Genomic DNA, 24,726 nt, shown 5'->3' on the forward strand with positions numbered 1-24,726 from the left:
GAGGAACAGGAGGGGAGAGGAACAGAAAGCGAGAGGGGAGAGGAACAAGAGGGGAGAGGAACAGGTGGGGAGAGGGGAGAGGAACAGGAGGGGAGATGGGAGAGGAACAGAAAGCGAGAGGGGAGAGGAACAAGAGGGGAGAGGAACAGGAGGGGAGAGGGGAGAGGAACAGAAAGTGAGAGGGGAGAGGAACAGAAAGCGAGAGGGGAGGGGAGATGGGAGAGGAACAGAAAGCGAGAGGGGAGAGGAACAAGAGGGGAGAGGAACAGGAGGGGAGAGGGGAGAGGAACAGAAAGCGAGAGGGGAGAGGAATAGAAAGCGAGAGGGGAGAGGAACAGAAAGCGAGAGGGGAGAGGAAGCAGAAAGCGAGAGGGGAGAGGAACAGAAAGAGAGAGGGGAGAGGAACAGAAAGCGAGAGGGGAGAGGAACAAGAGGGGAGAGGGAGTGGAACAGAAAGCGAGAGGGGAGAGGAAGCAGAAAGCGAGAGGGGAGAGGAACAAGAGGGGAGAGGGGAGTGGAACAGAAAGCGAGAGGGGAGAGGAAGCAGAAAGCGAGAGGGGAGAGGAACAAGAGGGGAGAGGGGAGTGGAACAGAAAGCGAGAGGGGAGAGGAACAGGAGGGGAGATGGGAGAGGAACAGAAAGCGAGAGGGGAGAGGAACAAGAGGGGAGAGGGGAGAGGAACAGAAAGCGAGAGGGGAGTGGAACAGAAAGCGAGAGGGGAGAGGAACAGAAAGCGAGAGGGGAGAGGAACAGAAAGCGAGAGGGGAGAGGAACAGAAAGCGAGAGGGGAGAGGAACAGAAAGCGAGAGGGGAGAGGAACAGAAAGCAAGAGGGGAGAGGAACAGAAAGCGAGAGGGGAGAGGAACAGAAAGCGAGAGGGGCGAAATGAGGAAAGATATAAAGAAGGGGAGGGAGGTGACTGGTGATTGGCTCGCCAACAATTATACCTTTTCTAATGAACAGTGATTATTCATTGATCGATCCATTGATATATTATATCCATTGATTGATCCGTTCTTATATTAAATCCATTGATTGAAAATCTAGTGAGAATCTAGTGAGCCCCTCTTCTCCCCCTTCCTTTGCAGATATGACTTTGTGGAGGTGGAGGACATCTCAGAGACCAGTACTATTGTCTGGGGGAGATGGTGTGGTCAGAGAGTCCCCCCTCGTCTTACCTCCAAAACCAACACCCTCAAAGTCTCCTTCAAGTCGGACGACTACTTTGTGGCAAAGCCTGGCTTCAAACTCCACTTCTCTCTACAGGTGAGTGAACATCGGGATGTGACTGCATCTCATTCCACAAATGTGTTGAAACGTAAAGACCCAAAGCTGTTGTTATACCGGCCAATGGATCTCTTTTGTCATCATTATGACAGTCTAATGTGGTCTGTATGATAGAGGGTTCAAGTACGATGCTACCAAAATCCTTCCTGAGGTAACTAGCTGTGGGAATTAGATGACTAAACCCATTAACGTCTGTTTCCTTTGTAAGACGTCTATCTTGACAAATGAGGAGGGGGAGGGAGGGATGTAGTAGACGGATGGAGGGAGGCTGAGTATGTACTCTTTATAAAGCCCAGTCTGGATCAGAAGATTAGCTACGTCAGTAGTTGAATAGCGGAGGAAGATTTAGATGTGTAGATGTTCCCTTGCCTTTCAGACACATTACATTACTGAAGAGAGGAAGAGGTTTTTTATTTTGCCCTCTAAAGCATTTGACTTTAAACACACATTATCCCATTCCCCTCTGCACTCCTCTCCATTCTAAAATATTATGAAAATCTCTTTCCACTCTCTCTCTCCCATCTCACCTCTCTCTCTCCTCTCTCTCTCTCCCATCTCACCTCTCTCTCCTCTCTCTCTCTCCCATCTCACCTCTCTCTCCTCTCTCTCTCTCCCCTCTCACCTCTCTCTCCTCTCTCTCTCCCCTCTCACCACTCTCTACTCTATCTCTCCCCTCTCACCTCTCTCTACTCTATCTCTCCCCTCTATCTCCCCTCTCTCTCACCTCTCTCTCCTCTCTCTCTCCTCCCCCTCATCTCTCTCCCATCTATCTCCCCTCTCTCTCTCCCCTCTTACCTCTCTCTCCTCTCTCTCTCTCCCCTCTCATCTCTCTCACCTCTCTCTCCTCTCTCTCTCTCCCCTCTCACCTCTCTCTCCTCTCTCTCTCCCCTCTCACCACTCTCTACTCTATCTCTCCCCTCTCACCTCTCTCTACTCTATCTCTCCCTCTATCTCCCCTCTCTCTCACCTCTCTCTCCTCTCTCTCTCCTCCCCCTCATCTCTCTCCCATCTATCTCCCCTCTCTCTCTCCCCTCTTACCTCTCTCTCTCTCTCTCTCTCCCCTCTCACCTCTCTCCTCTCTCTCTCCCCTCTCACCTCTCTCTCCTCTCTATCTCCCCTCTATCTCCCCTCTCTATCTCTCCTCCCCCTCATCTCTCTCCTCTCTATCTCCCTCTCTCTCTCCCCTCTCACCTCTCTCTCCTCTCTCTCTCCTCCCCCTCATCTCTCTCCCCTCTCTCTCCCCTCTCACCTCTCTCTCCTCTCTATCACCCCTCTCTCTCTCCCCTCTCACCCCTCTCTCTTCTCTATCTCTCCTCCCCTCATCTCTCTCCTCTCTATCTCCCCTCTCTATCTCCCCTCTCACCTCTCTCTCCTCTCTCTCTCCTCCCCCTCATCTCTCTCCCCTCTCTCTCTCCCCTCTCACCTCTCTCTCCTCTCTATCACCCCTCTCTCTCTCCCCTCTCACCCCTCTCTCCTCTCTATCTCTCCTCCCCCTCATCTCTCTCCCGTCTCACCTCTCTCTCCTCTCCATCTCTCCCCTCTCTCTCCCCTCTCACCTCTCTCTCTCTCTCTCTCCCTCTCTCTCTCCCTTCTCACGTCTCTCTCCTCTCCCTCTCCCTCTCTCTCTCCCCTCTCACCTCTCTCTCCTCTGTCTCTCCCCTCTCACCTCTCTCTCCTCTCTATCTCCCCTCTATCTCCCCCTCTATCTCTCCTCCCCTCATCTCTCTCATCTCTCTCTCCCCTCTCTCTCTCCCCTCTCACCTCTCTCTCTATCTCTCCTCCCCTCATCTCTAGCCCCTCTCTCTCTCCCCTCTCACCTCTCTCTCCTCTCTCTCCCCTCTCTCTCTCCCCTCTCACCTCTCTCTCCTCTCTATCTCTCCTCCCCTCATCTCTCTCCCGTCTCACATCTCTCTCCTCTCTATCTCCCCCTCTCTCTCCCCTCTCACCTCTCTATCTCTCATCTCTCTCCCGTCTCACCTCTCTCTCCTCTCTATCTCCCCTCCCCTCATCTCTCTCCCATCTCACCTCTCTATCTCCCCTCTCTCTCTCCCCTCTCACCTCTCTATCTCTCATCTCTCTCCCGTCTCACCTCTCTCTCCTCTCTATCTCCCCTCTCTCTCTCCCCTCTCACCTCTCTCTCCTCTCTCTCCCTCTCTCTCTCCCCTCTCACCTCTCTCTCCTCTCTATCTCTCCTCCCCCTCATCTCTCTCCCGTCTCACCTCTCTCTCCTCTCTATCTCCCCTCTCTCTCTCCCCTCTCACCTCTCTCTCCTCTCTCTCCCCTCTCTCTCTCCCGTCTCACCTCTCTCTCCTCTCTATCTCTCCTCCCCCTCATCTCTCTCCCCTCTCTCTCTCCCCTCTCACCTCTCTCTCCTCTCTATCACCCCTCTCTCTCTCCCCTCTCACCCCTCTCTCCTCTCTATCTCTCCTCCCCTCATCTCTCTCCCGTCTCACCTCTCTCTCCTCTCCATCTCTCCCTCTCTCTCCCCTCTCACCTCTCTCTCCTCTCTCTCTCTCGTCTCACCTCTCTCTCCTCTCTATCTCTCCCTCTCTCTCCCTTCTCACCTCTCTCTCCTCTCTCTCTCCCTCTCTCTCTCCCCTCTCACCTCTCTCTCCTCTCTCTCTCCCCTCTCACCTCTCTCTCCTCTCTATCTCCCCTCTATCTCCCCCTCTATCTCTCCTCCCCTCATCTCTCTCATCTCTCTCTCCCCTCTCACCTCTCTCTCTATCTCTCCTCCCCTCATCTCTCTCCCGTCTCACCTCTCTCTCCTCTCTTTCTCTCCCCTCTCTCTCCTCTCTATCTCCCCTCTATCTCCCCTCTCTATCTCTCCTCCCCCTCATCTCTCTCCCGTCTCACCTCTCTCTCCTCTCTATCTCTCCCTCTCTCTCCCTTCTCACCTCTCTCTCCTCTCTCTCTCCCTCTCTCTCTCCCCTCTCACCTCTCTCTCCTCTCTCTCTCCCCTCTCACCTCTCTCTCCTCTCTATCTCCCTATATCTCTCCTCCCCTCATCTCTCTCATCTCTCTCTCCCCTCTCTCTCTCCCCTCTCACCTCTCTATCTCTCCTCCCCCTCATCTCTCTCCCATCTCACCTCTCTCTCCTCTCTATCTCCCTCTCTCTCCCCTCTCACCTCTCTATCTCTCATCTCTCTCCCGTCTCACCTCTCTCTCCTCTCTATCTCCCCTCCCCTCATCTCTCTCCCGTCTCACCTCTCTCTCCTCTCTATCTCCCCTCTCTCTCTCCCCTCTCACCTCTCTATCTCTCATCTCTCTCCCGTCTCACCTCTCTCTCCTCTCTATCTCCCCTCCCCCTCATCTCTCTCCCGTCTCACCTCTCTCTCCTCTCTATCTCTCCCTCTCTCTCCCGTCTCACCTCTCTCTCCTCTCTCTCTCCCTCTCTCTCTCCCCTCTCACCTCTCTCTCCTCTCTATCTCCCCTCTATATCCCCCTCTATCTCTCCTCCCCTCATCTCTCTCATCTCTCTCTCCCCCTCTCTCTCCCCTCTCACCTCTCTCTCTATCTCTCCTCCCCCTCATCTCTCTCCCGTCTCACCTCTCTCTCCTCTCTCTCTCCCCTCTCACCTCTCTCCCCTCTCTATCTCCCTATATCTCTCCTCCCCTCATCTCTCTCATCTCTCTCTCCCCTCTCTCTCTCCCCTCTCACCTCTCTATCTCTCCTCCCCCTCATCTCTCTCCCGTCTCACCTCTCTCTCCTCTCTATCTCCCCTCTCTCTCTCCCCTCTCACCTCTCTATCTCTCATCTCTCTCCCGTCTCACCTCTCTCTCCTCTCTATCTCCCCTCCCCTCATCTCTGTCCCGTCTCACCTCTCTCTCCTCTCTATCTCCCCTCTCTCTCCCCTCTCACCTCTCTATCTCTCATCTCTCTTCCGTCTCACCTCTCTCTCCTCTCTATCTCCCCTCTCTCTCTCCCCTCTCACCTCCCCTCTCTCTCTCCCCTCTCACCTCTCTCTCCTCTCTATCTCTCCTCCCCTCATCTCTCTCCCGTCTCACCTCTCTCTTCCCTCTCTCTCCCCTCTCACCTCTCTCTCCTCTCTATCTCTCCTCCCCTCATCTCTCTCCCGTCTCACCTCTCTCTCCTCTCTATCTCTCCCCTCTCTCTCCCCTCTCACCTCTCTCTCCTCTCTATCTCCCCTCTCTATCTCTCCTCCCCCTCATCTCTCTCCCGTCTCACCTCTCTCTCCTCTCTCTCTCCCTCTCTCTCCCCTCTCACCTCTCTCTCCTCTCTCTCTCCCCTCTCTCTCTCCCGTCTCACCTCTCTCTCCTCTCTCTCTCCTCTCTCTCTCCCCTCTCACCTCTCTCTCCTCTCTATCTCCCCTCTATCTCCCCCTCTATCTCTCCTCCCCTCATCTCTCTCATCTCTCTCTCCCCTCTCTCTCCCCTCTCACCTCTCTCTCCTCTCTATCTCTCCTCCCCTCATCTCTCTCTCCTCTCTATCTCCCCTCTCTCTCTCCCCTCTCACCTCTCTCTCCTCTCTATCTCTCTCCCCTCTCACCTCTCTCTCCTCTCTCTCCTCTCTATCTCTCTCCCCTCTCACCTCTCTCTCCTCTCTCTCTCCTCCCCTCATCTCTCTCCCGTCTCACCTCTTTCTCCTCTCTATCTCCCTCTCTCTCTCCCCCTCTCACCTCTCTCTCCTCTCTCTCCCCTCTCTCTCTCCCCTCTCACCTCTCTCTCCTCTCTATCTCTCCTCCCCCATCATCTCGCTCCCGTCTCACCTCTCTCTCCCCTCTCACCTCTCTCTCCTCTCTATCTCTCCTCCCCCTCGTCTCTCTCCCGTCTCACCTCTCTCTCTTCTCTATCTCTCCCCTCTCTCTCCCTCTCACCTCTCTCTCCTCTCTCTCCCTCTCTCTCTCCCGTCTCACCTCTCTCTCCTCTCTATCTCTCCCCTCTCTCTTCCCTCTCACCTATCTCTCCCCTCTCTCAACTCTCTCTCCTCTCTCTCCTCTCTCACCTCTCTCTCCTCTCTCTCTCCTCCCCCTCATCTCTCCCCTCTCTCCTCTCTATCTCTCCTCCCCCTCATCTCTCTCCCCGCTCTCTCTCCCTCTCTCTCCCCTCTCTCCTCTCTATCTCTCCCCCCTCATCTCTCCCCCCTCTCTCCTCTCTATCGCTCCTCCCCCTCATCTCTCTCCCCTCTCCCGTCTCTCCTCTCTCTCCTCCCCTCATCTCTCTCCCCTCTCTCCTCTCTATCTCTCCTCCCCCTCATCTCTCTCCCCTCTCTCTCTCCCCTCTCTCACCCCTCTCTCCTCTCTATCTCTCCTCCCCTCATCTCTCTCCCGTCTCTCCTCATCTCTCATCTCTCTCCCTCTCTCTTCTCTATCTCTCCTCCCCTCATCTCTCTCCCATCTCTCTCTCTCTCTCCTCCCCTCATCTCTCTCCCGTCTCTCCTCTCTCCTCCCCTCATCTCTCTCCTCTCTCTCTCCCCTCTCACCTCTCTCTCCTCTCTATCGCTCCTCCCCTCATCTCTCTCCCGTCTCCCCTCTCTCCCCCCCTCGTCTCTCTCCCCTCTCTCCCTCTCTCCTCTCTCCTCTCTATCTCTCCTCCCCTTCATCTCTCTCCTCTCTATCTCTCCTCCCCTCTCTCTCCTCTCTACCTCTCCTCCCCTCATCTCTCTCCCGTCTCTCCTCTCTCTCCTCTCTATCTCTCCTCCCCTTCATCTCTCTCCCGTCTCCCCTCTCTCTCCTCTCTATCTCTCCTCCCCCTCATCTCTCTCCCATCTCCCCTCTCTCTCCTCTCTATCTCTCCTCCCCTCATCTCTCTCCTCTCTATCTCTCCTCCCCTCATCTCTCTCCTCTCTATCTCTCCTCCCCTCATCTCTCTCCTCTCTATCTCTCCTCCCCTCATCTCTCTCCTCTCTATCTCTCCTCCCCCTCATCTCTCTCCCGTCTCTTACGCCTGGAGAGGTCGGCATATGTCCGTTATTATTCCTTCTCCACAGCGCCTCAGGTTCTCCTTTTGTTCTTTGTTATTCCTTTGTCCTTGTGTGTAGCTGCCTGCTTTGTGTCCTCGGCACAGTGACACCCTGTGCGTGGGGGCGGGTGTGCGTGTGAGAAACCAACACATTTTCCCAGACAGGGAAGCTGCCGTTAGATTGGCCTCCCAGTACCCACACACTTTCCCAGACAGGGAAGCTGCCATTAGATTGGCCTCCCAGTACCCACACACTTTCCCAGACAGGGAAGCTGCCATTAGATTGGCCTCCCAGTACCCACACACTTTCCCAGACAGGGAAGCTGCCATTAGATTGGCCTCCCAGTACCCACACACTTTCCCAGACAGGGAAGCTGCCATTAGATTGGCCTCCCAGTACCCACACACCTTCCCCTCCACCACCTGTGCTGTGAGATGCTTCATTTAACAGCTCTAATTTGTTCTGCCATGCTGTATAGATAAGGTGGAGGAGGGAGAGAGAGAGAGAAAGGTAGAGAACAGGTGTCTCAGATCCTATCATGCTGACAGCCGATAACTCCTACAAAACAAAAAGAGAGGGATTTTGAGGAGAGAGAGAGCGAAGAGGAGTGTTACGATAGAGAGAGTCTAGTTCCTACAAATCAGTAATTTGTCATCACAACCACAAAACACAACCACAGTGCAACCATTACACAACCATTACTCATCCACAATGCAACCACAACACATCCACAAACACAAAACAACATAACCACAATGCAACCATAACCAGAAAACAACCATAACAAAACCACAATACGTCTTCTGCTTTAACCCAAAACCTCCATTCAGAAAGTATTCAGACCCGTGGAATTTTTCCACATTTTGTTGTTACAACCTAATTATAAATAAATACATACATCCTCATCAATCTACACACAATACCCCATAATGACAAAGCCAAAATGTTTGCAAACGTATTAAATATTAAAAAACCATACCTGATTTACATAATTATTCAGACCCTTTGTATGACACGCTATGACACAATGTAGCTCAGGTGCATCCTGTTTCCATTGATCATCCGTGAATTAAATTCATTGAACATGATTTGGAAAGGCACACACCTGTCTATATAAGGTCCCACAGTTGACAGTGCATGCCAGAGCAAAAACCAAGCCATGAGGTTGAAGGAAATGTTCGTAGAACTCTGAGACAGGATTATGAAGAGGCACAGATCTGGAGAAGGGTACCAAAAAATGTCTGCATCATTGAAGGTCCCCAAGAACAGTGGCCCCATTTATTCTTACATAGAAGAAGTTTGGAACCACCAATACTCTTCTTAGAGCTGGCCACCTGTCCAAACTGAGCAATCGGGGGAGAAGCACATTGGTCAGGGAGGTGACCAAGACCCGATGGTGACTCTGACAGAGCTCCAGAGTTCCTCTGTGGAGATAGGAGATCCAGAAGGACAACCATCTCTGCTGCACTTCACCAATCAGGTCTTTATGGCAGAGTGGCCAGACGGAAGCCACTCTTCAGTAAAAGGCACATGACAGCCCGCTTGGAGTTTGCCAAAAGGCACCTAAAGGACTCTGACCATGAGAAATAAGATTCTCTGGTCTGATGAAATCAAGATTGAACTGTTTGTGTTGAATGCCAAGCGTCACGTCTGGAGGAAACCTGACACCATCCCTACGGTGAAGCATGGTGGTGGCAGCATCATGCTGTGGGGATGTTTTTCAGCGGCAGGGACTGGAAGACTAGTCAGAATTGAGGAAAAGATGATCAGAGCAAAGTACAGAGAGATCCTTGATGAAAACCTGCTCCAAAGCTTTCAGGACCTCCAACTGGGGTGAAAGTTCACCTTCCACCAGGACAACAACCCTAAGCACACAGCCAAGACAACGCAGGAGTGGATTCGGGACAAGTCTCTGAATGTTCTAGAGTGGCCCAGACAGAACCCAGACTTGAACCCGATCTAACATCTCTGGAGAGACCTGAAAATAGCTGTGCAGCAACACTCCTCATCCAACCTGACAGTGCATGAGAGGATCTGCAGAGAAGAATGGAAGAAACTCCTCAAATACAGGTGTGCCAAGCTTGTAGTGTCATACCCAAGACTCAATGCTTTAATCGCTGTCAAAGGTGCTTCAACAAAGTACTGAGTAAAGGGTCTGAATACTTATGTAAATGTCATATTTCAAATATAATGGGCTATTTTCATTATGGAGTATTGTGTGTAGATTGATGATGGGAAAATAATTCACCAATTTTAGAAAAAGGCTGTAATGCAAGAAAATGTGGAAAAAGTCAAGAGGTCTGAATACTTTCCGAATGCACTGTACACACACACACACACACACACACACACACACACACACACACACAAGCTCAACAACACAATGCAATAACATGACCATGACTGAACGCTGTAGTGCTTTTCTTAATTTCCTTATCGAGGAATCCTCTAGAACCAGTGATTCAGGCTTAGGGAATTTGGACTCCCAAGTGGCGCAGCGGTCTAAGGCACTGCATCTCAGTGCTAGAGGTGTTACTACAGACACCCTGGTTCGATTCCAGGCTGTCTCACAACCGGCCGTGATTGGCCCAGTATTGTCCGGGTCTGGCTGGTGTAGGCAGTCATTGTAAAATAATACTTTTTTTCTTAACTGACTTGCTTAGATAAAACAATTGTGGAGTTCCTCAGAACATCAGATCCATCCAGGCAGGAATATGATCCAGGAACGCTACTCTGTTCCCAGACACTCCCAGATGTTGACAGGCTCTGCAGCTGTTCTGGGACCCATTGAGGTTTTCCCATAAATACATACATAAATGGATATTCCCAGAAACCAACACTGTCTGTGGCAAAGCGATACCATTATTCTCCTCCAGAAAGAACATGTCTGAGAGGAGGTATTACAGACACATTATTAGTAGCTGGTGCAGGGAAACACAAGTCAGTTATGGCAATACACATTTTTATTGCAATATCTGTTCATTTTTGTTTCACCCTGAAAGCACTGCTCCCCAAACCCTTCTTACCCCGTGACCATCTGAAAACGTTTCTACCCAGGAGGACCTAGTCTAGTCTGTCACGACCCTCCAGCTACCAGACGTGGTTTCATGTCCCTGTTGACCTACTCTCTAAAGGCACTGTAAACTGTTCTTCCTATGAAAAGTCCCAGGTGCGTGTGTGTGGCCTTAGCCCAGCTGTCCCTGCATTCCCCTCTGAAGCACAGGACTGTGGGACAGTTTACTGAATCTGACTGCTTATTGCCTAATAAGGTCAGATGCTGACAGAGATACACATGGGGCTGCTGCAGGGGCCACACAAACACACACACACACACACACACACACACACACACACACACACACACACACACACACCCCAGCTGTGTATGAAGTCAGAGAGGTTCCTGTCAAAGCACAGTGTGTATCTGTGGGTTGCACACGAGAAACAGATGCTATAAAATGAAAGATTAGTCACTAAACTTTTTAAGTCATCTCTGATTTCATATGACACACCCACACATACATTCGAAGGCTCAGACATAATATAGAAACACACACACAGCATGCACAAATACAGTATAACACACACACACATTTGCAGACTCATACATAACATGAACACACACACACAGAGTACACACAGTTTTTTAAGTGGGTTCAGACTGCATGTTATGCAGATGTATAGTTGTTCCCTCAGGTTCACTATGAACTGAAGAGTGTTTTTAGGAGAGCCATTACCCATTACATAGAATATAATATCAACCAAAGGCAGTTGCACATCTGGAAGGGGTGTGTTCACAAGTTTACTTTTCACAAACAGTGAGTGTGTTGTCTCTCCTCTCCTCTACATAGAGCACCTCATCTCTCTGTGTCTGATGAAGGGGTCTGTGAGGAGGACAGACAACAGATTCACAAAACCTTCTTAAGAACACATTTCTTCTTAACTATTACTCTGTTCTTCACTATAGACTTATGAATAAAGTTAAGTTGTTATTCCTCACATTTTTGGGAAATGTTCTTGTGTTATTTTTTATGTTTCTCCTTAAGCAAACAGTTAAGAAGGAATTACATTCTTGAAAATTAAGCTTTTGGATTTGTTCTTGCAAATGTTGTTAATTCCAAGACGGCTAAACCCTCGTCTTAAACTCAGGGCAGTGAGAGAAAAAGCCCATGAAAGCATTTGAACATGTTTAATTCACTCACAAACTTCATATGAAAGTTTCAGTATTGATTATTTTAAACCCAATAACTTGTTTTTATAACTATAATCTCAGTAGGAAATATGCTAACATGATTTACATTGCTAAATAGATAGCTAGCTAAATTAGTTCCTAGCAACAAGCATCGTAAGAAGATTCGTAAGAAGATATTTGAGAAGTTTGTAAGAAAATCATTCAATCTTAAGATATTGTTGAGGAATTGCTCTTACGAACGATCTTATGTATTTAGTATTTTTTCCAAAGAAACTTCTTAAGGATCAGACCCCTTTTTTCAGTTTTCGCCTAAAAGGACATACCCAAATCTAACTGCCTGTAGCTCAGGACCTGAAGCAAGGATATGCATATTCATGATACCATTTGAAAGAAAACACTTTGAACTTTGTAGAAATGTTGGAGAATATAACACATTAGATCTGGTAAAAGATAATAATGAAATGCAAGCAAAAGGCCACAATATATTATTCCAGTTTAGGTGCAATTTAGATTCTGGCCTCTAGATGGCAGAAGAGTATGTGCAAAGTTTTAGGCTGATCCAATGAACAATTGCATTTCTGTTCAAAATGTTGTATCAAGTCTGCCCAAATGTGCCTAATTGGTTAATTGATACATTTTCAAGTTCATTGCTGTGCACTCTCCTTAAACAATAGCATGGCATTAGTTCACTGTAATAGCTACTGTAAATTGGACAGTGCAGTTAGATTAATAATCATTTAAGCATTCTGCCCATATCAGATAGGTCTATGACTTGGGAAATGTTCTTGTTACTTCCAACCTCATGCTAATCACATTAGCACACTTTAGCTCAACTGTCCCATGTGGGGGGTCACAGATCCCGTAGTTAAGGTATTGCGGAAGAAGTGTTGTGTGAATCTGGGCCGTGGAGAGGAACACTGCTCAATCATTAGGGACTGTTTGTGAACTTATCTCAGCAGCTTTGTAGAAAACTCCCATTAGCACAATGTTAGACAGATGAATGCTAATCCAACACAGACAGACAAATCCTGACCAGCTCCCGATACCATCACCTGGAATTCAACCAGGGATTATCCTGATGTTCTGACAGGAGTTATGTAAACGCACCAGAATAACCCAAATACCACTCCTTCATTCTCTCTCTCCTTCCTTCCTCCAGGATGATTCTCTTCCTGCAGTGTCAAAGACTAACTGGGAGACTGTGGCCCTGATGGTGAGTTGGACATGCAAGCATGCTCAACACAAACACACACACCTACCTGTGTTGGCCCCTAAGCCTCCTGATCAGCAGCAGGAGAAACTCCTGGTCCCAGCCTGGAGACAGTTAGAGGGCTCTAGTGCCCAGTCATTCGGCTGATTTTAAAAGATCAAGGTTGTCCCCTGACCTTTGTAAAGCTTTCACAATCGGGCAGAGGGCAGCTCAGATACTGGTGCTGAGCATTCCATAGACTCACACACACAGACACACTAGAATGCTCTCAAAGACCTTGTGTCCCTGCTCAGAACTTTTGACCCCCCCCCTCCATCTCCACCCTTCCTCCAGGAGGACAGTCTGTCAGTGTTGGCTCCAGCGGTGACTGATGTTCCTCTGACAGCAGCGGCGTTGGACCAGAGCATAGCAGCCTTCAACACAGTGGAGCAGCTCCTCCGCCACCTCAACCCTGACAGCTGGAGACAGGACCTGGACAGCTTGTACAGAGAGACAGCCATGTACAGACCCCGAGCCTACCAGCACAACAGACAGAACAAGAGTAATAACATACTGGACATGCGCACACACACACGGACACACACACACAGGTGCTTACACACACAAAGAAAAGCCATTTCAAAGGAGTACATATTGTGGTCTGTGCTTCACTGAAGGGAGACATTGATAACACAAAGAATTCAGCCTTCCTCCTTCCCTTGCACCAACACTGCGTGTGCAAGTTTCTTAGTCAGCCAGTAGAAAACCTTCAAGGTGACCTTGGGAGTATGAGAGAAGTTAAATGTTCACCCAGCTCTTATAGAGAGACCGGGGCTTCACGGCAAACGTGTGTGGTGGAGGGGAAGATGTGTGAAGTTTCTCTGTTGGTGCTTGTTGTAGTTGGTCAGAGGTAAACGTGTATCTTTCCTCCCTCTCAGAGACAACACATGTGATGTGTCAAATACTGTGTTCAACAGACTGGACCAGACACATCACAACACTGTGTTCAACAGACTGGACAAGACACATCACATCACTGTGTTCAACAGACTGGACCAGACACATCACTGTGTTCAACAGACTGGACCAGACACATCACTGTGTTCAACAGACTGGAGCAGACACATCACATCACTGTGTTCAACAGACTGGACCAGACACATCACAACTCTGTGTTCAACAGACTGGACCAGACACATCACAACTCTGTGTTCAACAGACTGGACCAGACACATCACTGTGTTCAACAGACTGGACCAGACACATCACTGTGTTCAACAGACTGGACCAGACACATCACTGTGTTCAACAGACTGGACCAGACACATCACTGTGTTCAACAGACTGGACCAGACACATCACTGTGTTCAACAGACTGGACCAGACACATCACTGTGTTCAACAGACTGGACCAGACACATCACTGTGTTCAACAGACTGGACCAGACACATCACAACACTGTGTTCAACAGACTGGACCAGACACATCACAACACTGTGTTCAACAGACTGGACCAGACACATCACATCACTGTGTTCAACAGACTGGACCAGACACATCACAACACTGTGTTCAACAGACTGGACCAGACACATCACAACACTGTGTTCAACAGACTGGACCAGACACATCACAACACTGTGTTCAACAGACTGGACCAGACACATCACAACACTGTGTTCAACAGACTGGACCAGACACATCACTGTGTTCAACAGACTGGACCAGACACATCACTGTGTTCAACAGACTGGACCAGACACATCACTGTGTTCAACAGACTGGACCAGACACATCACTGTGTTCAACAGACTGGACCAGACACATCACTGTGTTCAACAGACTGGACCAGACACATCACTGTGTTCAACAGACTGGACCAGACACATCACTGTGTTCAACAGACTGGACCAGACACATCACTGTGTTCAACAGACTGGACCAGACACATCACTGTGTTCAACAGACTGGACCAGACACATCACTGTGTTCAACAGACTGGACCAGACACATCACTGTGTTCAACAGACTGGACCAGACACATCACTGTGTTCAACAGACTGGACCAGACACATCACAACTCTGTGTTCAACAGACTGGACCAGACACATCACAACTCTGTGTTCAACAGACTGGACCAGACACATCACTGTGTTCAACAGACTGGACCAGACACATCACTGTGTTCAACAGACTGGACCAGACACATCAATACACTGCCACTCGCCTTATTCTCTTGTCCTTTATTTCTTCATCACACTTGTCCCTTGTTATTATTTTCTTTCTCATTTTTCCCTCCTTTTCCCTTCCTTCCTCGCTCTTCCATCTTTTTCTCTCTCCACCTGAGGGATCTCCTGTTCCGAAGTAAATAGTTGGGATTGGCTAAGACTCCAACTACTGTCAGCAACTCTTATGTGTGTGTGTTGAGTTTATGTATCTCCATACAGAGCTTACTGTGAACATCTGTGTTTGTGTAAAAGTGCGTGTTTGTGAATCTAGGTTCTGTGTGTGTGTGTGTGTGTGTGTGCATCTGTTCGCGTGCACACGTGCGCCCGAGTTTGCATCTGTGTGTGTGTTTATCTGTGTGCGAGTGTGTATCTGTGTGTGTGTTTGTGCATCTGTGTTTGCATCTCTGTGTGTGTGTGTTTATCTGTCTGTGTGTGTTTATCTGTGTGTGTTTATCTGTGTGTGCATCTGTGTGCATGTGTGTTTGCATCTCTCTCTCTGTGTGTTTGTGTGTCTTTGGTAAGATGGCGCCAATACACACGGCAGGTCTGATTCTAGCTCATTAGCAACTTTGCGTGTGTTATTTCTTACATTATGTGCCCTGAACGTTTTTTGTGTTATTACATACAGTCAGAAATAACTTTTGGACATCACTTTTGGTAACTCAGCAGCATTACTACCAGAAAATGAACTTTCCCGAATTAGATCCTTTGTTTGTACCCTCCCAGGCAATTTAACTTATCCCAGAGGCTGCTCCAAGACTCCACCGGCGGAGAAAGGTATTTGAAGTGGACTTCTAGTCTGACTCAGGTGGTGTGTACACCATCCACCGCTTTTGATTATATTACTCGCTAATGTTGTCTCTGGACAATAAAGTAGATGAGGTCAGGGCAAGGATTTGCTTCCAGAGAGACATCAGGGACTTTAACATACTCTGTTTCACTGAATCATGGCTCTCTACGGATATACTGTCCCCGACCATAAAGCTAGCTGGGTTCTAAGTCCATCTCTCTCCAGATATACTGTCCCCGTCCATACAGCCAGCTGGATTATCGGTCCATCTCTCTCCAGATATGCTGTCCCCGTCCATACAGCCAGCTGGGTTCTCAGTCCATCTCTCTCCAGATATACTGTCCCTGTCCATACAGCCAGCTGGGTTCTCAGTACATCGTGCAGATAGGAATAACAAGCTCTCCGGGAAGAAGAACAGCGGAGGTGTATGTTTCATGATTAACTGTTCATGGTGTGATTGTGGAAACGTACAGAAACTCAGGTTCCTTTGTTCTCCCGACCAGTCAAAATATTGGACACAGCCACTCATTCAAGCGTTTTTCCTTATATTAATTTTTTTCTCCATTGTACAATTATAGTGAAGACATCAAAACTATGAAATCATGTAGTAACTGAAAAAGTGTTAAACAAATCAACATATTTTTTGGGTTTCTAACCGCCTTGTCTTTGTGAGACACAAAGAATGTGAAGGATGATCTCTGCATGGGTGGTTCCCACCGTGAAGCATAGAGGAGGAGGTGTGATGGTGTGGGGGTGCTTTGCTGGTGACACTGTCAGTAATTTATTTAGAATTCAAGGCACACTCAACCAGCATGGCTACCACAGCATTCTACAGCGATATGCCATTCCATCTGGTTTGTGCCACAATCATTTGTTTTTCAACAGGACAATGACCCAACACACCTCCAGGCTGTGTAAGTACTATTTGAGCAAGAAGGAGAGTGATGGAGTGCTGCATCAGATGACCTGGCCTCCACAATCACCCGATCTCAACCCAATTGAGAGGGTTTGGGATGAGTTGGATGGCAGAGTAAAGGAAAAGCAGCCAACAAGTGCTCAGCATATGTGGGAACTCCTTCAAGAATCTCTTAAAGCTGGTTGAAAGAATGACAAGAGTGCGCAAAGCTGTCATCAAGACAAAGGGTGGCTACATTGAAAAATATACAATATATTTTGACTTGTTCAACACTTTTTTTGATTCCATATGTGTTATTTCATGGTTTTGATGTCTTCACTATTATTCTACAATGTAGAATTTAAAAATAAAGAAAAACCCTTGAATGACTAGGTGTGTTCAAACTTTTGACTAGTACTGTGTATGTATGTGTGTATATATACATATATACTCCGACATTGCTCGTCCTAATATTTATATATTTCTTAATTCCATTATTTTACATTCAAATGTGTGTATTGTTGCGAATTGTTAGATATTACTGCACTGTTTGAGCTAGAAACACAAGCATTTTGCTACACCCGCAATAACATCTGCTAAATATGTTTATGCGACCAATAAGATTTGATATGTGTGTGTTGTGGCAGTAGCAGGGTTGCTGCATGTCTTTGGTAGGCTTTTCCCACATCAAACTCTAATTGGATATTCAACCTGTGCAGCTGAGCGGAAATGTTCCCTAGTCAGCACCTAGCTTTGTTTTCATTCACACACACACACACACACACACACACATACACACACACACACACTTTCCTGTCTCTCACTTCTGTTTTGTCCCCCACCACCACCACCTTATTGAAAGCAATCTTTATGCTCTCCTCAAGCCATGTAATCAAGGAACGCAAAGCTCAATCTCTCCCTGGTGTACAGAACCCAGTAACCCTGCTTACACACTCACATACTGACACACACACTCACATATACTTTACACTTGCACACACTTGCGGTCACACACACACACACTATTCATTTTCTCTGGAGTGTGTGAGTGACATACTCATTCTGTTCGGAGCGCTCTCTCAGAGCCAGTATCAGAGCAGTGTTCCACACCACTGCCTTTTGGAGATTACACTCATTCTCCTAGACCACTGACACCCCTACACACACACACACACACACACACACACACATGTCCCCTCCCCTGTTATGCAACAATAGGACAGTACAGGGTCTATCAGCATGGTGAGAACTTAGACCTGCTGTCACGATCCAAGGCAATTCAACATCCGTCCAGCTGGACATCTGGAGATGGCTTGAAAACCAACCACTAAGGGCAACGGTGAGCACTTTCACCATCAAGGAGACTTGCGGCTTGCTAGGGCGTTGTGGCCGTATGCCTCAAGCTCCAGCTACGAGGGTCTTGTTCATTTGACGTTTGGATAAACGTGGACAAACGTCGGAATATGAAGTCAAATTGGTAAAACCGTGAGATCTTGCTGGTCTCAATGCACAATTTCTCACTCTCTGATAGACAAACTTTTTTAACAAATCAAAAACTGAAAAATTGGGCGTGCAAAATTATTCAGCCCCTTTACTTTCAGTGCAGCAAACTCTCTCCAGAAGTTCAGTGAGGATCTCTGAATGATCCAATGTTGACCTAAATGACTAATGATGATAAATACAATCCACCTGTGTGTAATCAAGTCTCCGTATAAATGCACCTGCACTGTGATAGTCTCAGAGGTCCGTTAAAAGCGCAGAGAGCATCATGAAGAACAAGGAACACACCAGGCAGGTCCGAGATACTGTTGTGAAGAAGTTTAAAGCCGGATTTGGATACAAAAAAGATTTCCCAAGCTTTAAACATCCCAAGGAGCACTGTGCAAGCGATAATATTGAAATGGAAGTATCAGACCACTGCAAATCTACCAAGACCTGGCCGTCCCTTTAAACTTTCAGCTCATACAAGGAGAAGACTGATCAGAGATGCAGCCAAGAGGCCCATGATCACTCTGGATGAACTGCAGAGATCTACAGCTGAGGTGGGAGACTCTGTCCATAGGACAACAATCAGTCGTATATTGCACAAATCTGGCCTTTATGGAAGAGTGGCAAGAAGAAAGCCATTTCTTAAAGATATCCATAAAAAGTGTTGTTTAAAGTTTGCCACAAGCCACCTGGGAGACACACCAAACATGTGGAAGAAGGTGCTCTGGTCAGATGAAACCAAAATTGAACTTTTTGGCAACAATGCAAAATGTTATGTTTGGTGTAAAAGCAACACAGCTCATCACCCTGAACACACCATCCCCACTGTCAAACATGGTGGTGGCAGCATCATGGTTTGGGCCTGCTTTTCTTCAGCAGGGACAGGGAAGATGGTTAAAATTGATGGGAAGATGGATGGAGCCAAATACAGGACCATTCTGGAAGAAAACCTGATGGAGTCTGCAAAAGACCTGAGACTGGGACGGAGATTTGTCTTCCAACAAGACAATGATCCAAAACATAAAGCAAAATCTACAATGGAATGGTTCAAAAATAAACATATCCAGGTGTTAGAATGGCCAAGTCAAAGTCCAGACCTGAATCCAATCGAGAATCTGTGGAAAGAACTGAAAACTGCTGTTCACAAATGCTCTCCATCCAACCTCACTGAGCTCGAGCTGTTTTGCAAGGAGGAATGGGAAAAAATTCAGTCTCTCGATGTGCAAAACTGATAGAGACATACCCCAAGCGACTTACAACTGTAATCGCAGCAAAAGGTGGCGCTACAAAGTATTAACTTAAGGGGGCTGAATAATTTTGCACGCCCAATTTTTCAGTTTTTAAATTTGTCAAAAAAGTTTGAAATATCCAATAAATGTCATTCCACTTCATGATTGTGTCCCACTTGTTGTTGATTCTTCACAAAAAAATACAGTTTTATATCTTTATGTTTGAAGCCTGAAATGTGGCAAAAGGTCGCAAAGTTCAAGGGGGCCGAATACTTTCGCAAGGCACTGTACATACATTGATTATGCTGCCCATAGGGCCTAGTCTGTCTGGTATGCTTGCTAGCACGCTAGCCAACACTCCAGGAATAGTCTGCCTGCACAGACACACTACACATGGATTAGAGCTCTTACGGTCTGTGATACAAACACAAACACACCTAGCACCTAGACACAAACACACCTAGCAGACACCAACCCCCCTCTCTCTTCTGTGTTCTTTCCATATCTCTCCTACTCTCATATCTCTCCTACCTACCAGCCTCTCTATTCGCCCCATCCCCTTCTCATTCAGTTCCATGCATTTACATGAAGATGCTTTGTTGAAATTAAACAATGTTGCCAATATAGTTCATTTAAAGGTATTGACTGTAAATACAAATTGCAATCAGCAATCAATGATGTTCTGTCCTCCCCTTCTCTCCCTCCCTCCCTTCTCTCCCTCCCTCTCTCCCCCATAGTTGACCTGGACCGTCTGTATGATGACGTGAAGCGCTACAGCTGTACACCTCGGAACTACTCTGTCAACCTGAGGGAGGAGCTGAGGGCCACCAACGCCGTGTTCTTCCCACGATGCCTACTGGTGCAGCGCTGTGGGGGGAACTGTGCCTGTGGGACGGACAACTGGAACAGCTGTACCTGCAGCCCGGCCAAGACCAGTGACAAACTACACGAGGTACACACACCATGCCCTGTTATGTAGTATTAGGAATGGCTGTGGTACGGCTGTACCTGTACCCATTGCTGTACCTGTAGCCCAGCCAAGACTTCATATGACTGCTGTGTGTTTCGTCTTTGGCCGATGCCCAGCTCTTAGTTCATGTTTCCTTTCTTTCCTATTTGGCCGCTATAGCTCCCACTCTGCTCTTATCAAGACTGGCTTGGCACGTACACACAGACACACAGACACACACACACACACACACACACACCGACAGACAGACAGACATTATAAATATATCTTATTATAAACCAGCTACAGTATAATCAGAGAGGGAGAGAGACAGACTCTGGGCCTAGAACCGCATCGGCAATCAGACAGCACCGCATCGGCAATCAGACAGCACCGCATCGGCAATTAGACAGCACCGCATCGGCAATCAGACAGCACCGCATCGGCAATCAGACAGCACCGCATCGGCAATCAGACAGCACCGCATCGGCAATCAGACAGCACCGCATCGGCAATCAGACAGCACTGCAGCACCAGTCTTTCTCTCCTTCCTTTTCACCTCTTCTGTCTTCTCTCTCAATTCTGTCATTGATACATTTTCTGGAAGCATCTGCCTCTTTAAGCTGCTTCTCTGTTGATGCTGTAGGGGTTTGGTGTGTGTGTGAGATAGTAATTTCCTGTCTCCTACCTGTAGCCTCCCTCTAACACGTTGACCAAATAAGATTAAGATCATATTATTTGTCAATTGTACACAAGGTCCAAACGAAGTTTGACTTCTACTTTATCCCAACCCCTCTGAAAGACGCATGTCGAGGTTGGAGCAAGGGACTGTTATTTACACTACCAGTCAAAGGTTTGGACACACATCTAGTCATTCAAGGGTTTTTCTTTATTTTATACATTGTAGAATAATAGTGTAGACATCAACATTATGAAATAACACATATAAAATTATGTAGTATTATGTAGTAACCAAATATATTCTATATTATTCAAAGTAGCCACCCTTTGCCTTGATGACCGTTTCGCACATTCTTGGCATTCTCTCAACCAGCTTCACCTGGAATGCTTTTGTAACAGTCTTGGAGGAGTTCCCACATATGCTGAGCACTTGGCTGCTTTCTTTCACTCTGCCGTCCAACTCATCCCAACCCATCTCAATTGGGTTGAGGTCAGATGATTGTGGATGCCAGGTCATCTGATGCAGCACTCCATCACTCTCCTTCTTGGTCAAATAGCCCTTACACAGCCTGGAGATGTGTTGGGTCATTGTACTGTTGAAAAACAAATTATTTGGCACTTAAGCCCAAACCAGATGGGACGGCGTATCACTGCATAATGCTGGGGTAGCTATGCTGGTTAAGTGTGCCTTGAATTCTAAATAAATTACTGACAGTGTCACCAGCAAAGCACCCACACATCATCACATCACCTCCTCCATGCTTCATGGTGGGAACCACACATGCAGAGATCATCTGTTTTCCTACTCGGCGTCTCACAAAGGTACACAGTGTTTGGAACCAAAAACCTCAAATTTGGAATGTTCTTGAAATTTGTTTTGAAGTAATAATGGACTGTCTTTTCTCTTTGCTTATTTCAGCTGTTCTTACCATAATATGGACTTGGTATTTTACCAAATAGGGCTATCTTCTGTATATCCCCCTACCTTGTCACAACACAACTGATTGGCTCAAACACATTAAGAAGGAAAGAAATTCCACAAATTAACTTTTAACAAGGCACACCTGTTAATTGAAATGCATTCCAGGTGACTACCTTATGAAGCTGGTTGAGAGAATGCCAACGGTGTGAAAAGTTGTCAAGGCAAAGGTTGGTTACTTTGGAGAATCTCAAATATGAAATATATTTTGATTCAAAATGGCAATACTCCGATTGCTGGCTTACCTCTAACCACTAGGGTTAACAGAACCCTCCTGCCGTGTGTGTGTGTGAGCAAATTGTGAATATAACTGTTCTGAGGTTTGATACAGGAGGGAGGAGATAACTATTAGTCAAGTTGGCATTAAGACTACCACCATCTCATTGTTATTCCATTGAAGTTATTTTCTCTCCCCATTTTCTCCTCTCCTCCCCTTTCTCTCCTCTCCTCCCCTTTCTCCTCTCCTCCCCCTTTGACTTTCTCTTCTCCACTTTCTCCTCTCCTCCCCTTTCTCTCTCCTCTCTTCTCCTTTCCCCTTTTTTCTCTCCTCTCCTCCCCTTTGCCTTTCTCTCAACTCTCTGCCTTTCTCTCACCTCTCCTTGCCCTTTCCATTTCTCATCCCCCTTTCTTCCCTGCGTCTCCTCCACATTTCTCCTCCCCCTTTCTCCTCTCCTCTGCTCTCCACTTTTTCTCCTTTCCTCCCCTTTTGCCTTTCCTCCCCTTTCGCCTTCTCCCCCCTCCCCCTCTCGCCTTCTCCCCCCTCCCCCTCTCTAGGTGTTGAAGTATGCTCCTGAGGTGGGAGGTTATTCACGGCGTCAGACAGTTCGTGTCAGCTGGGCCCTAGAGGAGGTCCATTTGACGCACCACGAGCGCTGTGACTGTGTTTGTCCCTCCAGACCACCCCGCTGAGAGACAATGGGACAGGGGGACACAGCTCTGGGACTAACTGCTGTTTATATCTCCATCTCTCTCTCTCTCTCTCTGTAGCGCTCCCCTGCCATCCATCCACATACCAACCTGTTATAAACCTAGTCACCCACAGCCACCCATACCCCCTTTTGGCCATGAACTGTGCCCTGCTTCCACCCAGCCAAAACCCAAATCCCCCCCCACACTGCCCGAGCCCCCAGCATGGCTGATCCACTGAGGTATGACCCCCCCCACACTGCCCGAGCCCCCAGCATGGCTGATCCACTGAGGTATGACCCCCCCCACTGCCCGAGCCCCCAACATGGCTGATCCACTGAGGTATGACCCCCCCCACTGCCCGAGCCCCCAACATGGCTGATCCACTGAGGTATTGAAGAGCTGTTCATGTGTGTATCACAGGAAGTTGGTGGAAGGGCTCGTGTTAATGGCTGGAGCGGATAAGGTGGAATGGTATCAAATACACAAACCACATGTGTTTGATGCCATTCCATTTGCGCCGTTCCAGCCATTATTATGAGCCATCCTCCCCTCAGCAACCTCCACTGGTGTGTATGTGTGTTTGTGTGTGTGTGTTCATACAGTGTCTATGCCATTTTCTATGTTTTTCATGTTCATATTTGAACGTCCTTCTCCTGCAACCGTTTTTGTACAATCATTGGGGAAGGAGGATGGAGAGGCAGAACAACAGTGTTAGCCCGATCACAACCACACACACGTACCCCCCCCCACCCCACCCAGCAGACCCAAGTTTCCCACTCCTCCCTAAAGACAACATTATTTATTTGCTTTTCCTGTGAAGTTCTGCTTTGTTCTGTGATGCTGTTGTTTTTCTCGCCCTCCTTCATTTGTCAAAAGGAGGGATATAGAGCCAGGCCGAGTTAAAAACATTCTGTTTTTATTCCTCTCCACAAATATTCCCCCTCCCTCCCTCCCTCCCCCTGCTCCGACAGATCAAAGACGAATGTGTTTGGACCGGAACATTCCGCCCTACACGACGTTCCAATCATATCAACAGCCAAACCAGAAATGTTCCCAACGTGGAGAATCACAATTGTACACCCCAAAACGAAGAGCAAGATAATTGTTCATCCCATATGAAGAGAATTGTTCATCCCAAATGAAGAAAGACAATTGTACACCCCAGGTGGAAGGGTTATGTGGTTGGAATTTCTGTAATATTTTATATCTGCAATATTTGCAGGCCTTGTATCTGAACTGCACTATGGAATGGGTGTTAGATCTATTTCGGTTTGGACCTTGAGTTGTGTAGTCTTAATGAACACAGTTTTCAAACAATTAATCCCCAAGCATAATCCACTGAGTCGTCACTATATCATCTTCTGCATTCTAGGTGTGTGTGTGTGTGTGTGTGTGTGTGTGTGTGTGTGTGGGAAAGAATGTGAGAGAGACTATCTGTTGCACTGTATCTGTGATCATGTGTGAGAGACGGTGTATCAAAGACCTTGAAACATTCTCAGAACACAAGACCAGTCATTCCCTCCCCGTCTCCCTCACTGTGATATAGAAACAGCAAAGATCTTCTTCCCCTCTAGGCTTCATAAAGGTCCATTCACATTCCACTGAGGAGCTGGCCTCAGCCCCAAACATCAAGTCTTCAGCCATACAGACTGAAGCGCTATTAATACATGCTAAAAAAGCAAAACAGGGCACTGAGAGATGGAGAGGGGAAAATTGTAATTAAGCTTTAAGAAAAGGCTTTGATTAAACATTATGGTGAGCAGAATTATTAAATAGCTAGCTGTTGAGTTTGTGTGTGTGTGTGTGTGTGTGTGTGTGTGTGTGTGTGTGTGTGTGTGTGTGTGTGTGTGTGTGTGTGTGTGTGTGTGTGTGTGTGTGTGTGTGTGTGTGTGTGTGTGTGTGTGTGTGTGTGTGTCTGTGTGTGTGTGTGTCTCTGAAACACAGAGCCTCTTCGTACAGAAACATGTACTGGTGAAGGACGATGCT

The 24,726-nt window shown here is 47.7% G+C and overlaps 1 protein-coding gene across 1 annotated transcript in view; it reads left to right on the forward strand.

Moving 5' to 3' along the window:
• Window positions 1-23,022, forward strand: part of LOC112247795 (platelet-derived growth factor D-like) — a 93,817-nt gene extending 70,795 nt beyond the window's left edge. Inside the window, exons 3-7 of the mRNA XM_042296396.1 lie at window positions 1,090-1,267; window positions 12,562-12,615; window positions 12,946-13,153; window positions 19,960-20,174; window positions 22,606-23,022. Of these exons, the coding sequence (XP_042152330.1) occupies window positions 1,090-1,267; window positions 12,562-12,615; window positions 12,946-13,153; window positions 19,960-20,174; window positions 22,606-22,740 (790 nt within the window). The 3' untranslated portion in view covers window positions 22,741-23,022. The remainder of the gene's footprint in view (window positions 1-1,089; window positions 1,268-12,561; window positions 12,616-12,945; window positions 13,154-19,959; window positions 20,175-22,605) is intronic.
• Window positions 23,023-24,726: the final 1,704 nt, after the last annotated feature.

This window comes from Oncorhynchus tshawytscha, linkage group LG13 (genome assembly GCF_018296145.1).
Source record: "Oncorhynchus tshawytscha isolate Ot180627B linkage group LG13, Otsh_v2.0, whole genome shotgun sequence".
Lineage (NCBI taxonomy): Eukaryota > Metazoa > Chordata > Actinopteri > Salmoniformes > Salmonidae > Oncorhynchus > Oncorhynchus tshawytscha.